Source organism: Podarcis vaucheri, assembly GCF_965113315.1.
Source record: "Podarcis vaucheri genome assembly, chromosome: 1".
Lineage (NCBI taxonomy): Eukaryota > Metazoa > Chordata > Lepidosauria > Squamata > Lacertidae > Podarcis > Podarcis vaucheri.
The window spans coordinates 61,959,843-61,975,477 of NC_138759.1; the positions used below are offsets into that span (position 1 = coordinate 61,959,843).

At 42.0% G+C, this 15,635-nt stretch overlaps 1 protein-coding gene across 8 annotated transcripts in view; it reads left to right on the top strand.

The window, feature by feature from the left end:
• NAV2 (neuron navigator 2) overlaps positions 1 to 15,635 on the top strand; it is a 543,877-nt gene that overhangs the window by 475,997 nt on the left and 52,245 nt on the right. For 5 of the 8 annotated variants that reach the window (XM_082223099.1, XM_082223101.1, XM_082223094.1 and 2 more), the window contains 6 exons: positions 3,689 to 3,980; positions 5,668 to 6,370; positions 7,303 to 7,767; positions 9,911 to 9,976; positions 11,370 to 11,414; positions 14,120 to 14,280. In XM_082223099.1, the coding sequence (XP_082079225.1) occupies positions 3,689 to 3,980; positions 5,668 to 6,370; positions 7,303 to 7,767; positions 9,911 to 9,976; positions 11,370 to 11,414; positions 14,120 to 14,280 (1,732 nt within the window). The remainder of the gene's footprint in view (positions 1 to 3,688; positions 3,981 to 5,667; positions 6,371 to 7,302; positions 7,768 to 9,910; positions 9,977 to 11,369; positions 11,415 to 14,119; positions 14,281 to 15,635) is intronic. The other 3 variants (XM_082223097.1, XM_082223098.1, XM_082223095.1) reach the window with 2 other exon arrangements.

A 15,635-nucleotide genomic window follows, 5' to 3' on the forward strand; every position in this document is an offset into this window, starting at 1 on the left:
TTGCGCTACAGTTGGTGGCTTTCAATAATATTTGATATGCCGATTCTTCCTTTCCCTGAATGATCTTACATTGGTCTGGATGAATGAAAGAATTGCCTTAAACTGTGTGGTTAAGAGAGTATTGACTGTTGACCAAACATATTGGGGGGGGGGAGTAAGACTAGACCATTCTGCCTACCTCTGCCCCCCAAACCCATGTGTTATCTACACATATACAACTGAACATGACAAAGGTCCATATTCAAGATTGGAAACTTTTCTTTTCTTTTCATGGAGACTTCACTCATACATACCAAGTGTGAAATATACACAGACATCCTTTTCTCGCGTTGTCACAAACGGAGGTTACATGCAAGGCCAACTATTTTAAAATAAAAACACACTTCACCTATTGCAGTCTGTCTCAAGGCAGTGTCCCAGCATTGAGAGTTGAAAGACACAGCAACCTTTGTCTGTGCTGAGGATCAGTGGCTTTTCAGCTTCCATAGAAATGTAACAATTAGGTGCTGAACTTGAAAAAAAGAGTAAGACCACACACATCTAACAAATAGTTCTTTTTCTTTCTTTGACACTGAAACTGTATAATCTACTATTAATTAAGGAATAGATTTTTAATTTAGTTCAAATAAAAGTGTAAAGATGATTACACTTTCAGCGGAAATGTAAACGTGTCTACTTAATGAAATGCACTATTATTTTCCAAGGTTGCATGTTGTTACTAGCTATCCAGTCTTTTGGCAGCGTTTCACAAGAAATTTATATTTAATGTCTGTAGGTGGCATTCTAGGAGCTTCCAGTGTTCCTAGCCAACAGATCCAAAAACAGTAAAGAATTTTGCATCAGTATGCAATTTGGAAATTTTCTGTCCCCAAGATGAGCTTGCATTCTCTTTTGCTTTCCAAAGTGGATACAACCTGATTACATCTAAAACTTCTTTGAAGAATGCAATAATTTAGGGGTTTTCACAAGTCAAAGGCAATTTGTTCATGCTTTCTAACCGTTGCTGTTTCGTAAATATTTCTGTGCTGCTATTATTTCACTTCTTTTATTTTCTTTTAATTGAAACGTGAAAATATTTTAATAGCAGTTTTTAATATAACAGTTCAGTTGCCATGAAGTGTTACTCTTCGTTCTCTTGCCATGCAGTGCATAGCTGTAGCTGCGTTAAAGAGTTTTGCCTCTAGTTGTGCATCAAGAGTTTTCATGTGTGTTTTAAATTGGTGGTGCCTTGTTGCCCCCACACCCCAGAAGAATTGATACACGGCAAGTTGAGGAAATATAACAATAAGAAGAGGAGTCCCAGATGCCAATCAGGGGCTCATCACAAAATTCCTATGCAGTTCCTCTAGAAAAGCAGCTAGCACAAGCCCAGGCTGTGAAAAAGAGGGCAGGAGACCATGCACCATGAAGATAAAGGAGAGCTGGTTTGGTGTAATGGTTAGAGCATTGAACTATGACCCGGGAGACCAGGGTTCGAATCCTCACTCAGCCGTGAAGCTCACTGGACCAGCCACTGCCTCTCAGCTTAACATACCTCACAGGGATTTTTGTGAGGGGAAAAGGGAAGAAGCGGAACCATGTACAGCACCTGGAGCTCCTTAAGTGGCATATAAAGCTTAATTAATTATTTAAGAATGAGCAGGGGGAAGAATGACATTGATGAATCCAATCAGTCTTGCCTTTCCTAACTGAGCATTCCAGCCCAGATGAGCTAGCAACCCTTAACCCCAGGAGAAAACAAATCATGTCTCTTCCTAGGTGAGGGGTGGGTGAGCCAAACCCATACCTGCTAAAGGCAGAAGCACCATTGCCCCCACACCCCAAAAGAGGAAACAAGCCACAACATGTCAGGGCAAGGTCATGTTTATTAAAATACAACAGTTTGAAGACCTGCAGAATAAAAACCAATCCAGCGGACTAAGGGCTGCTGAAGTAAGCTAATTTCTGGAGGGAAGCCTCATGCCTCACCTCAGGGCATGTGCACCTTCACTCAGTTTGCCGAATTTGTATGATTACACTGTGAGGTTTAGCATCAGTGGGACTGTGGGTTGCATCTAGCATTTTCATTATACAGTGGTACCTTGGGTTAAGTACTTAATTCGTTCCGGAGGTCAGTTCTTAACCTGAAACTGTTCTTAACCTGAAGCACCACTTTAGTTAATGGGGCCTCCTGCTGCCACCACGCCGCCGGAGCATGATTTCTGTTCTCATCCTGAAGCAAAGTTCTTAACCCGAGGTACTATTTCTGGGTTAGCGGAGTCTGTAACCTGAAGTGTATCTAACCCGAGGTACCACTGTATTTTCAAGAATTGCACTCAATTGAATGAGTCCTTCTGTGAGTGCAGCTTCTCTTCCTTGAATGGAAATGGCTGCTGTTCCTTGGGCAAAAGAATATTTCCCCTCACCAGTGCACTCAGAACAATTATACACCATGATGTCATGTTTTCAGGTGATACATTACAGGGATGCTCCTCACAGGCTGTTTGGAGGAGTGTAGCTGCTGTGGCAGAATTATTTTTAAAAAATGTTTTATTTAAAAAAGGAAAATAGAAGCCTCTGTCATTCTACCCCTCTGAAAATGTGGCAGTTGCTCTCCTTCCACATCTGAAAATGGCCGAAAATGCTCCCCCACCCATGAAACATGAGCCCAGGTCACCTTTAGTTTGTAAAATCATGCCTCGTGTCTGAAGAAAAATGTTGCCTATTTTGCATTTTGAAATGTTTTATTTATGTAAACAGGGCAGGAAATAAAAGGACCCACTCAGCAGGATAAGGAATAAATAAGAGTACCCAAAGACACAGATTCCCCCAGCGCCTGCAATTTTGGGTTCCCATATGTATAGCAGGTTCACAGCTTTTTCAGCTATTTTGGCATTTGTGGCTGTCAGTCTCTATGTGGGGGATTTGAATTGCAAATCATTTCGGATGGATGGTGAAGCCAGTGCAAGTGAAACAAAAGAGTGCAGATAAAGAATACATCCCAGAAAAGGGTCCCTTCTCTTGGTCATCATATGAAGAAAAAATAATAATATTGTACTTGAAGGGTCCTAGCTTGCAGCATTCATTTGGAGGAAAAGGGGAGAGAATTAATTGTGAGGAATAAATAAACCAGGCTTTTAGGAGATTCTAGGTAATCACAAATTTAAATTTAGTCATCAGATGTGAAGCATTGCCACTTCTGAAAATTTCTCGCCTCAGTTGATGATAAAGTTAGAGTGAGGCTGTGGGTGTGCAGGAAGCACACATTTCAGTCTTGCGAAAAGCTGCTTCTTCATACTCCACAGATCACATTGCCAGTAAGGGGATAGGAAAGCAGAACAAAGGAAGAAGCTCACAACACAGATTTGAAGTGGGTTCCTGTCTTGCAGTAAAAGATATTGTGAGGAAGCTCAGGATGAATCAGCTGATTTCTCACCTTTATAAATCTTGTTTTTATGTCTTTTATTTAGTGACTTTTTTGCTTAAGTGCATTAGAAATGAATTTACAGAAAATGTGATTCAGTTTAATTATTGTTTGTATTTCGAATTGATTTTTTCTAAAAAAATATATTGTAAAGGAGAAAAAAATAACTTAAGTAAAAAGTCCTTAGTGAGGTCTTTAAATAATTAGTGAAGTTTTCAAGGGTTAGAGTTTTGATGCTGGGGGGAGAAAAAGTTTACAAGTTTATGATTTCCTTTTTCTCTTCAGACTGATGCTGAAAAGCATTCCCAAGTGGAGCGGAATTCCTTGTGGTCTGGCGACGAAATCAAGAAATCCGATGGTGGCTCAGACAGTGGTGTGAAGATGGAGCCTGGGTCTAAATGGAGAAGGAATCCCTCTGATGTGTCTGATGAATCTGATAAAAGCAATTCTGGGAGGAAGAACACAGTCATTTCGCAGACGGGTTCCTGGAGACGGGGCATGTCAGCTCAGGTTGGCATTACCACACCAAGGACAAAAACGGCAGCCACCTCAGGAACTTTGAAGACACCTGGAACAGGTGAGGAATGCACAGCCAACAGACAAGCAATGCAGGCCAAGAATTTGTGCAGTTAGAAGAAAATTTCCTCTGTCAGGATTTCAACTGCATTTTGATCTCTGCTTGTCTTTGATGGAGAACTGTGCAATAAATCTCTGCCCTTGTGTACCAGTGCCAAACTGAAGAGGTCCTGCCAACAATGATGTCGACTCAATAGTGTCTTGTAACTGGGGTGAAATTGAATGGATGATGTATGTGCTAAGCAGTAGAACTCATGTGTTTTCTTGAAAGTGTAAATAAATCTGAAGGCACCTTTGAATGCTTAGTTAAGACCAGCTTGTTCTTTTTTTAAAATAACAATCTACTTAATTAGAAAATGTGTCTAAGTTGCATATGCAACCTATCGCCTTGCAAGCATCATATCCAGCTGTGATAACTAATTGTCCCTGCACGTTTCTTAACACTGCATGCCATTGCAAATGAAATATAGCAAGAGAAACTGAGTGTGTAGGCACCTTTAGCCTGGTTTATAGGTACCCTTAATTTTAAAGTAACTTTGAGGTTCTAAACCAGGGGTCGGCAAACTTTTACGCCGGCGGGCCGGATCACCTGCACATGGGAGTGTGCGCACCTGTGCAAATGTGTGTCAGCCCACTGCTCTTTCCCTGCGGGCTTTCGGAGCCATGGCGAGGGAGGAGGTGGCGCCTGCGGCTTCCTATTGGCTGCAGAAGCTTCCTGCAGCCAATAGGAAGCTGTGGCTGCGTCCTGGAAGTCAGTTCCCACGCAGAGCTAAACCAATGCACTGCGCTGGTTTAGCTCCACGCGGGGACTGACTGAGCGGGCGGCAAGGGCAAGGGGCCGGTTTAACGACCCCCACGGGCCATGTCTGGCCCGCGGGTCGTAGTTTGCTGACCCCTGTTCAAAACTAAGTGCAAAAAAGTATTTTCTAACTACCACTGTGAAACAATAGCAGCACAGGCTCTCTGTGGCCTACATCACCCAGAAGGCCTTGCACTTAGGATGCACCCCCTCTTCAGAGCAAGGGAGAGTGAGAGTACCAGGGCTGCTGGCATGTTAGTATGGACAGAACAACTTTAAATTAAGAGATGGGGGTGAGGAGAGGAGGGGTGTGGCTGGAGGGGACCACTGTGGTTGATGTACTGCCTTGCCTCATTCTTGCACAACCACCTCCAGTTGCCCCAATTTTTCATACCCTAGGGCAGGGCTTTTTTTCACCTGGAACTCAGTTATACTCAGTTCTGGCACCTCTCAGGTGGAGGTATTCATGGTTAGTTCCGGCACCTCATTTTCTAGAAAAATAGCACTGCCCTTGGGTAAGTGTGAGGAACCTTTGGACTACCGTTCCTATCATCCTTGGCCATTGGCTGTACTTGCTGGGGCCAATGGGAGTTGTAGTTCAGCAACACCTGAGAGCCAAAGTTTTGCCACATCTGCCCTAAGGATACCGTGCTCACTTGGTTTGAATCATTGGGCCCATGTGCTCAAATTTCACTTTTAAACAGAGCAGTTATATTATCCTGTCATTCCTGTGCATAGTGCTATTGATTTCTAGAAATTAAGCAAAATTAGAATGCTTCCACATACTCTTGTTTTTCATGTGTTTTAAGCTTTTTCATCACTTCGTTATACTAATGTGCACAGTGTTTGGTACCATCCAAAATTTGAACTTACTTTCCTTTTTTCCTAGGAAAAACTGATGATGCCAAGGTATCGGAAAAGGGTAGAATTTCTCCCAAATCCGGACACATTAAACGTTCCCCATCAGATGCAGGACGGAGCAGTGGTGATGAATCAAAGAAACCTTCTGCAAATAACTCTAGAACAGCTGCTGCTAACACAAATGCATTTGGATTTAAAAAACAGAGTGGGTCAGCTGTAGGCATGACCATAATAACAGCTAGTGGGGCAACTATCACTAGTAGATCAGCTACCCTGGGCAAAATCCCCAAGTCATCTGGACTTATGGGAAGGTCTACTGGTCGGAAGACTAGTGTTGATGGCTCACAGAATCAGGACGATGGTTACTTAGCCATTAGTACCCGAAGCAATCTTCAGTACCGGAGTTTACCCAGGCCCAGCAAATCCAGTAGCAGAAGCGGAGCTGGCAATAGATCTAGCACCAGTAGCATAGATTCCAACATAAGTAGCAAGTCAGCAGGCTTGCCTGTTCCTAAAATGAGAGAGCCAGCCAAAGTTGCCCTTGGGAGCTCTCTGCCAGGTTTAGTCAACCAAACGGATAAAGAGAAAGGGATCTCATCGGACAACGAAAGTGTAATCTCTTGTAATTCTGTTAAAATGAACCCAGCATCTCAGCCGGTTTCAAGTGCATCCCAGAGTGCTCACCAGCAAGGAGTCAAGTACCCAGATGTAGCCTCTCCTACCTTGCGCAGGTATGTAGAGCTTGTTCAATTGTGCAGTGCCTGAAAGGAGTTCAGAAGCTTTGGGGGGGGGTTATGTTCTGACTTTGACATTCTTTAAACAGAAATGATGATGATGTATAGACAGCTTCATGGCATAAAGCCATAAAAGCAGTGTATAAAGTAAAAACAAAGTGAAACACTGAATGAAATATTCTCTGGGAACGACGTTAGCCACAATAAATCCTCTGTTACACTGCCATTCTGGATGAAATCCAAAAGATCACCTCTTCTGAAAATGAAATTTTCCTTTCCTTTTGTAAGAAGAATACATGTTTTGCATGCCAGATTTGCTAAAACACCGTCATTGCAGACCTGTTCATAGCTAGAAACAGTCATTCTGGTGATCCTAGCCAAGATTGCATATACTTTATAGGTGAGCTTGGTGCCCATTTCCTCCCCTTTGCCCCCCCCCCCCCAATATTAAGTGGGACAGTGGCTTGCCCAACATGAATCTAGGAGAAAGTACATGATGCACATCCTGAAAAGTATGTTAATATGAATACTTACGTATTTACACAATGGCAGAATAATTAGAGGTGTGCATGGGCAGAGGGAAATCCTGGAATGACCTTATTTGATCCAGCATTTAGTGACAGAGGTGAACATAGAGGAAAGGAGGAAGCTATCACACTTCATTCAGATCCAAGTCAGCATTTGTATGCCTCACTCATTGGTGCACTGACACCAATTTGCCTATTTTGAGTGCAAGTCATACTCTGTGGATGTCCATCTGCACACAGTATAGATCAGAACGAAATAATCTCTAATGTATCCCGTTTATCTGACAAATAAGGATTTCTCTCAAATGTGTTTGAGCCAAGTAAAATATGAAAAAAAAAAGTTTAAACTCGAAGGTTCTTAGCATGTTTCCTGACTTTCTTTCCTTTTCTTCCCTTCTTCAGACTTTTTGGTGGAAAGCCAAGTAAACAAGCTCCCATCACAACTGCAGAAAGCATGAAAAATTCAGTGGTCATCTCCAACCCACATGCAACCATGAACCAACAGGGGAACCTGGATTCTCCTGGCAGTGGCATACTGAGCAGTGGTGGTAGTAGTCCCCTTTATAGCAAGAATGCAGACATGAACCAGTCTCCATTAGCTTCTAGTCCCAGTTCAGCTCATTCGGCTCCTTCCAACAGCTTAACCTGGGGCACTAATGCCAGTAGTTCTTCTGCTGTTAGCAAGGATGGGATTGGATACCAGTCTGTTAGCAGCCTGCACACCAGTTGTGAATCCATAGATATTTCACTCAGCAGTGGAGGCGGCCTGAGCCACAACTCGTCCAGTGGCTTGATTGCAGCTTCTAAAGATGACTCGCTGACTCCCTTTGTTAGAACCAACAGTGTAAAGACAACATTGTCAGAGAGGTGAGATTCCGCTCCCCCCAGAAGACCTTTGTGATACATACTGTGGTTTATGTAATCAGTAGCTTAATCATGACATGTTTCACTGTGAATTATTCCCACTGAGTTCAAGTGTCATTCAGGATAACTTATTTTTGTTCAGTTTGACATTCCTATGAGGTAAATAAGGATTGATGGAGAAGTTGTTGTGCAAGCATGAATTAATCTAGGGTGTTCAACAGATGGCTGTGATCACTGTGCCTGTCATCCTTTAAAAAATCTCTGTTAACTCTGGACTCCCAAACATGTATGATGAAAAGGGCCTAGATTTTCAGACGGGTAATAACAAACCACCTCATATATGAACTGGATCGTCACAAGTCAGATTTCACCAGTGAGAACTACAGCCATGAATAAGAGGCTTGGCATACACCTTGACATAGTGTGGCAACCATGAAGAACATGCTTTATTTCCTGTCAAACAATGCTTGAAAAGAGCAGCATGCCTTGTCGTGTCCATCCATTCGATGGGCATCCTGTTCTGCCATTTAGATCTCAGCTAGGATCACATCAGTACATTACTTTTCAGTATTGTATTAGGCCAATAAATCAGTGTAGGTTATAATTTCATAGATCAAGGCATAAAAACTCAACATAAAGCATAGTGCCCGAGACATAGGGAGAGATGTGAGTTGGGAAGGATTTAGTTCAAATCTCAGCTCAGCCACAAATTTGCTAGATAATCTTAGGCAAGCCATTATCAATCCACTTTATTCTTTCCTTTTTAACATGTGGACAGTAATACTGGCCTATTGGTAATTACTGAGATAATGAATGTTAAGTACTTTGAAATACTAGGGGCCAAACTACATATGACATTTAATGTGCCATTAAAATAAATGCAGATTGCATTATCTGGTTTAATTAACAAATAATTAACTGGACCAGGACAGACCAGAATATGGAATTTAAGCCTCTGCTGCAGTCCTGAGAAAAATCCTTCCTGTGTTGCTGGTATTTGATGTGGAGGAAACTATTCCATTAATGCCCATGGAGCTTTTCCCCAAAGCAAATACCAACTTCAGAAGAGAGATTTTCTTTAGGATTGCAGAAGATGAAAGACTTAAATTCCCTCTTCATATCTATTCTGTTCCCATTAATTATCAATATGGTGTAATTTGTATTTTTAGAAATCTGGACATTAGCTGCAAAGATGCATTTAATGATGTTCTTAACCTCATGTGTAGTTTGGCCCTAAGATTTAGTATCTGTTGTTCCTTTCTGGACATAGCCATCACAGTTATGATGACTAAGTAATCCAGTTTAATTTTGTCACCCTATATTTATTTTGCAAAAGTGAGCTATTTTCATTGATCTTACTTACTACCACAATTTTGATCTGATGAGTAAGGGCAAGTTAGAAGGTAGGCACCAGGAGCTAAACAAAGACAAATTGGATATGTCACTTTTTCTTGTATAATTGATGATAGTATGAGCTTTTTGTGCTGTAGCTATATTACTACATTTACCTTTTCTTGCAAAAGAGATGTGCTGAGCCTTCTACAGAACATAGGAATGATACGATTCCTATCCACCTTGGGCTATGGCAGCTGGGGAGGTTTGTTGTCCTAAATAAAAGCATTTTCACCAGAATGCTCTCACTTGTTCTCTGCCCTCCATATCCACCCCAGAAATAGGCAGACCCATGTATTTAGATCTTTCCCAGATCCATTTCAATGTTTGGTTCACCACTCAAAGCAAAAGTTGGGTTCTAGTATCTGCAGTTCCTCAGATTGTTTTGGCTTGGGAATGGCACCTATCAACTTCGTTTTATGGTCATGGATCTGCAACGGCATGCCAACTTACCCATTTGTTCAAGATCCTTGTCAGCTTGCATTCCTATGGAAATGCAACCATTGTATGGATAAGAAACCACAAAACAAAGAAGTTGGAACTGACGTAAATGTTTCTCCAGTGAAAACCACAGGAGTTGAAAGAAATTTTGAAGCTGTCTAACCCCGTTGTAGACCATTTTCCCACTTAGAACATTCTAATTTGCTGTGGCATCGTAACATACAAAAACTCTTTCCCTTTCTTCCTTTTGTGCTAATATTCCTCTCTCTTTTTGTTGTTTTTGTTTTTGTCTTGTTGGACTTTATTCTTCTAGCCCTCTCTCTTCCCCTGCTGCTAGTCCCAAATTCTGCAGAAATACTTTACCCAGGAGGCAGGACAGGTAATGCTGTCTCAGGGCAGTAGAATGCACAATCAGCCGAGAAGGTTCATTTTCACACTTGAGAAGCCAAAAGTGTATTGTGCAAGACTGTGCTCAGTGAAGAGTGTGTGTGTTTCACTGGGATGTGTAAACCGTCACTCAAAAGACATGCCAGTGAGAGACCATTTTACAGCACTGTGTCCCAGTTTATTCTGGGGAGAGGCAGTTTTTCCAAGAACAAAATGAACAATCTCTTTAAAAGTTCCATAATTTTATTTGCCAGCGTAAACTCTCACTAGCATTTCGGCATTCTGGTGGCATGCTGCTTTCCCTCACGTTTCAGGCCGTATCACCTTTTTGTCTTGATCCCTCTATCCCCCAACCTCCCACCGTGGCTGAAATATATTTCCTGTTACAAGTTGCTCACCCATTTTAGCTTGTGGGGTGGGAGAGGGAGGATCGTAGGGGTGTGTGTGTGTCCTTGTAAAAATGAATGCAAGGAAGCAAGGTATGTCAGAAGTGCTGTTGCTGTCATCTGTGCTTTGTTCATCTGACACCAGTAACTGATAGAGAATTAATTCTAACGCTTCTATGTCTCCTGCACGGGTACCATTTCAGATTTCAGTAGGTAGGAAAACCTTTTCAGCTAGATTGAAAGTCTTGTGATTAGAGAATCTAAGATTGTTATTATTAGTTTGTTTAAAGCAGTATATTTTAAGAGCATTTGTTGCAACTGCTTTTTAAATGTCTCATACAGTGGCATTATCAACACCCACCTGTCACACCTTATTTAAAGCAAATGTATTTGTTGCTGTTGGTGGCCCTTGTGAGAATTTATAACAGTAGCCGTTCCTACTATGTATAGGATGCCAGGAACAATCACATGTGATCTGCACCACAGTAGTACCCTGGTCTCCTGAAAGTGGAAACTCGGATCCCTGTTGGTTGGTCATTTGCCTAGTCGCCATTTTCAGTGGTGTGCATTTGTTAGAGATAGAAAAAAAGATTGTGGCCATCTGTGTCCTAAATGCATTCATCTTAGGTATGTACACTTCATATTAAAAGCTAGCTTCTTCCAGCCACATCCAGAAACAGGAAGGTCACTGTGTGATCCCTATCTTCAAATGACCATAAAAAGTCATATAAAAGTAAAATAGTGCTTACACAGAGTTAAGTGGTTTGAGGGTCCAAAGTCTTCATCTTGCATGGTCCCTTGTGCATGTTCTGTATATAACACAACCCACACGTGGTAAGAAGGTTTTTTGCATGTCAGCTTGGCAGGGGCTCTCGTTATCTTTTCCAGTACCATGGTGCAGCTGTTTAATAGTAAATTCTCCTCTCTTTCAAGCTGATCTTTAATCCTCCTCTTTTCGTTCTTTTCTTCTGAAGTTCTTTTCTTTTAACTTTTCTACAGCGACCCTCATCTTGATAGGAACACTTTGCCTAAGAAAGGACTCAGGTATTGGTGTTTCCACATAGCATAAGCAGTTTTCCATGTGGTTTTTGGAGCTTTGCTTTGTGTGTCTCTTGTGGCCGTCAGTAGTGCTGGTGGTGGTGGTGGTCTCAGCTTTTGCAGTGCCTGGCTGCAATCTCTTCCTCCTTTCTCCCTCAGCCTCTTTGAAGCAGGTCATTGCCGCCTTTCCTTTACCCTACATGCTTCTTTCCATCTGATAACCTCTCAGCTTGAGCAGGGACTTCAACAGTAGCTGGCTGGCTCTTCGAAAAGTGCATCTCACAAACCATCACTGAGCTTGATTTGCAAGCAATAATTTGCAGCTTTTACGACCAAAGTAGTAACTGGTTGATGATATTCTCACAGTGTAAGTTCTGAAATGTGGATCAAGAGGAATTTAGAGGTCATTAAAAATGCACATTTTACAATACAACAGTTGGAGCTGTACTAGTACTTTAAATACAAAAAAGTATCAAACCAATCAGGTGCTCCATAAATGTCTGCTTCCAAAAGAATATGTGATTTGACATTAAGAGAAATTACACAGAAGAATTGTTTCTTTTGTAAAGAAAGTAGACTTTAAACATGTTTACTAGGTTTACTAGGTTCATTAACGAATACAACAAAATGAAAGTGCTGAATTCACTCAGTGGAAAGTATCTGGCAAAACAGTTCAATTTCAGACTGTATTATAAATACTTTTTTAGATAACAGAAATGATGGCTTTACATTAGAGCTGCAATTTATTCTGCACTACAAAGACATTGTTCTTTGCAGCAGCTTTGATTGTCACACTGAGCTAGGTGCTAAAAGCATTTTGCTAATTTGTGGGGTGAGGGTGGGGAGAGATTGGTCGGTCTGAATTGTTTTCTGTGCCTGTCAAATGTCTCCAGCTAAATAATGAATGACATCTTTTAAGTTTAAAGTATTTGAATGTCAAAGAGGTAGGTATTTATATGTTTGTTCTTTAGCATATTGTGCTAAATTTTGTGTGCCTGTTTATGGCTCCAATCCCTGAAAGATCTATACACATGAATGACTTTTATCGTCAGTATCTGAAACCAATACTCAAAATTCAAGGCTGATGGCAGGAAGACAGTGGTGTTGCCAGTACCCTTTTAAAAGTTGTGCATTCTCATTTACTTCAAAGACTAAAAAATAACTGAGGATGTGATGATGATCACTGTGATCCAGAACCTGCCATGCACAAAATTTATATTTGCATATAAATAGGCTTTACCTGGGTTCCTCCTCCCCATTTTTTTGTTTTTTGTTGCTTTTTGTTTTGTAAGGACCAGTAATCCCAGTCTTGCAAATACCAGTAGACCTCTGTTGTGTGTTTTAAAATTTATTAGCTCTATATCCTTTTCTCCCTGAATGGGGAGGATGTTACCCCGCCACCCTCACTCAAGCCCCACATTGCCTATACAACTATCGTGTGAGGTTAGCTAGGCTGAGCAATAATGACAGTGGCTTACCACTGACTCTCATGATTAAGTGGGAATTTTAATCTAGTCTTTCCGTTCCTGGTCCTATACTAGGGGTGGCATATTTCAAAAAGTGAAAATCCGGACACACAAAAAGTTGTTGAGCTTGCTTTCTTTTTTTGCAAAATCTTAAAATCTAGACTTCTGACATGGGTTGCCATACATCCGGACATTACAGTGATTTCTGCCTAGACACTGCTTCCGACTGCCGTATTCTAGCTATAGCTGAGAAATTCTGGATGTATGGCAACCCTATCCTATACTCTAACCAGCAGCCCGAAAAGCAGGGAAGAGCTAACATCTTTGCCCAGTTGTCTGGAGACAGTTTGTACTTTTATGTGCACCTTATGTAAGTGCCTATTTACAAGCTTGGTGTAGCTTTCTTAGGGATACATCTACACCCCTGATAGGGTTTATGATTAGGTGAAGGTGTCCTTCTGACCAACTCTGCCAGGTTTTGTAGTCAAGGAGGCTTCGCCGCCACAGGAAATGCTGGCTGTTTGGGAGCTGCTGCCAGAAATCTTGCCGTCAGCAGAAGCCAACACAAGGCCTTTCAATGAGGTCTTTCAAAGTGAAGCAGAGCAGGGCAGGCTAAAGATCTGCTGGGACCTGAGCCAGCCCATTGAGAGGGAACTGGGCTCCTCTGAGTGGTTTCCTCTGCCACACCAGTCTGAAGCTTAGGATGCAGTTGTGATTTCTCCACTCCAATTATCCCTGTGGCTGGGCAGCCCCAGGAAGCGATTGCTTTGTTAATCTCTAGCCATGTGAAAGCTTCCTCTCAATTCACACTATTTCTTTTCATGGATGCTTATATGCATCTCATTTTGCTTTACTATGTCCTCTTTCTACAGATCCTTCACCCACCTTTCCAACAACATGTTTGTCCTGTGCTGAAAAGTAGCATTTCACATGAGATTGGATACTCAGCCAACATTTGTAAAATGAAATTAAAACATTTTGTCTCGTGAAAAGTGAAATTCTGATCATTTACATGGCTTGAATATAAGAAAAGCCATTTTTAAGACTCCCAAAGTCTCCCCCACCCACCCCATTTAACTTCCTTCTGGCACAATCCAATGTAGAAAAGAAAAGAAAAGAAAAGGCCTCTGGTAGGCAGGAGACTTCTTTCAGGCTCGCTGCCTGTTTTCCTGTCCATGTGCTTATGGATTTTCGGTAAATGAAACATTTTTTGAGCAAATGCTAAAACTTACTTTGTCTGCACAGGTATACTCCTTCATCACAACTTCGCAGTCAAGAAGAAGCAAAAGAATGGCTGCGTTCACACTCTGCAGGAGGACTTCAGGATACAGTTGTCAGTTCTCCATTTTCCTCTGGTTCCAGCATCACATCACCTTCTGGAACTAGATTTAACTTCTCCCAACTGGGTGAGTGAACTATTTGCTTTTCATAACTGGAACATGTTTAGCATGCTTACCTTTGCAAAGTAGCAGATAGTGCATTGATTTTTTTTCCTCGCCACAAACTAAAGTGGGATCTCTGCCTGCACAACTGTATGGTGATAGTACTCAGAATCAAATATTTTCTAAAAATAATTTTATTTAAATTCAGTTGTTCCCCTCCTCCACATCACTGTAATGTTTTATTTATCATTTCATCACCCAGAATGGAATGCTTAGCAACTCTCTAGGCCTTTCAATATGGCAGGCTACATTATGAGGTATACCGTAATCAGAGGAAAAAGGTCAAGCTAGGAAGTCCGTAGGCAAGTACAGAGAGTTAGGCATGGGAGAAGCCAAACACAAAGATTTTAAAACCCAGGACAGATGTATCTGCAAAGGAGGCCTTAGGAAGGCCAGCAGTAACTGGCCTAGCAATCTGAGAGAGGAGAGTGCCAGAGGGAAAATAGGCAGTTTTGTCATGTCCTAAAGGGTATATTAGCATGGGATGTTTCCCGGGGTGGGGAACAAGGGCCAGAGTTCCTTCTGGACAGCCATCTGAGGGCCACACAATGGTGGTCAGTAAGGCAAGAGGCAAAAGTAGGCGCTGTAGCACTATCATCTCAAACAAAGAGACTATAATTTAACCAAACATGGCGAAAAGGGCCTGAATAGCAATGGCCATTCCAGCTTCAGAGCTTGGGAAGGGAAGTAGCAGCCATCTCTTGTGGGTGATATTCAGTTCACGCCCTTCTCTTCTGCGAGCAGAGGATTCTGCTACACAACAGTCCTAATCACACTTAATTGCAATTTATCCATGCTCCATGACCAAAGAGATCTTCACACTGATGGTACTCCATATATGGCATTCATTGCTCTTGCCTGATGACATCTAATGCTAGCAAAAGATACTACTGCCCTGTTTGTGTAGTCATGTTGCCACAGTGTTATTTGGTCCAGGGACCAAATAACTGAGATGCTAAGAAAATTTGCTGCCAAGGTTGCCAAGTAAAACACTAAAATAAGAGTGAAGTACAAAACCAGTTGTCAGGAAATTCCAGGAGAAGAAAAGTAGGAAGAGTAGTTAAATTAGGCATTTTTTTCCTGTGGATGTGTATGGCATTGCTGCTGATATAAAAAACAGAGGTTATTTAATGCATACAGGGGACACGGGTGGCGCTGTGGGTAAAACCTCAGCGCCTAAGACTTGCCGATCACATGGTCGGCGGTTCGAATCCCCGTGGCGGGGTGCGCTCCCGTCGTTCGGTCCCACCGCCTGCCAACCTAGCAGTTCGACAGCACCCCCGGGTGCAAGTAGATAAATAGGGACCGCTTACTAGCGG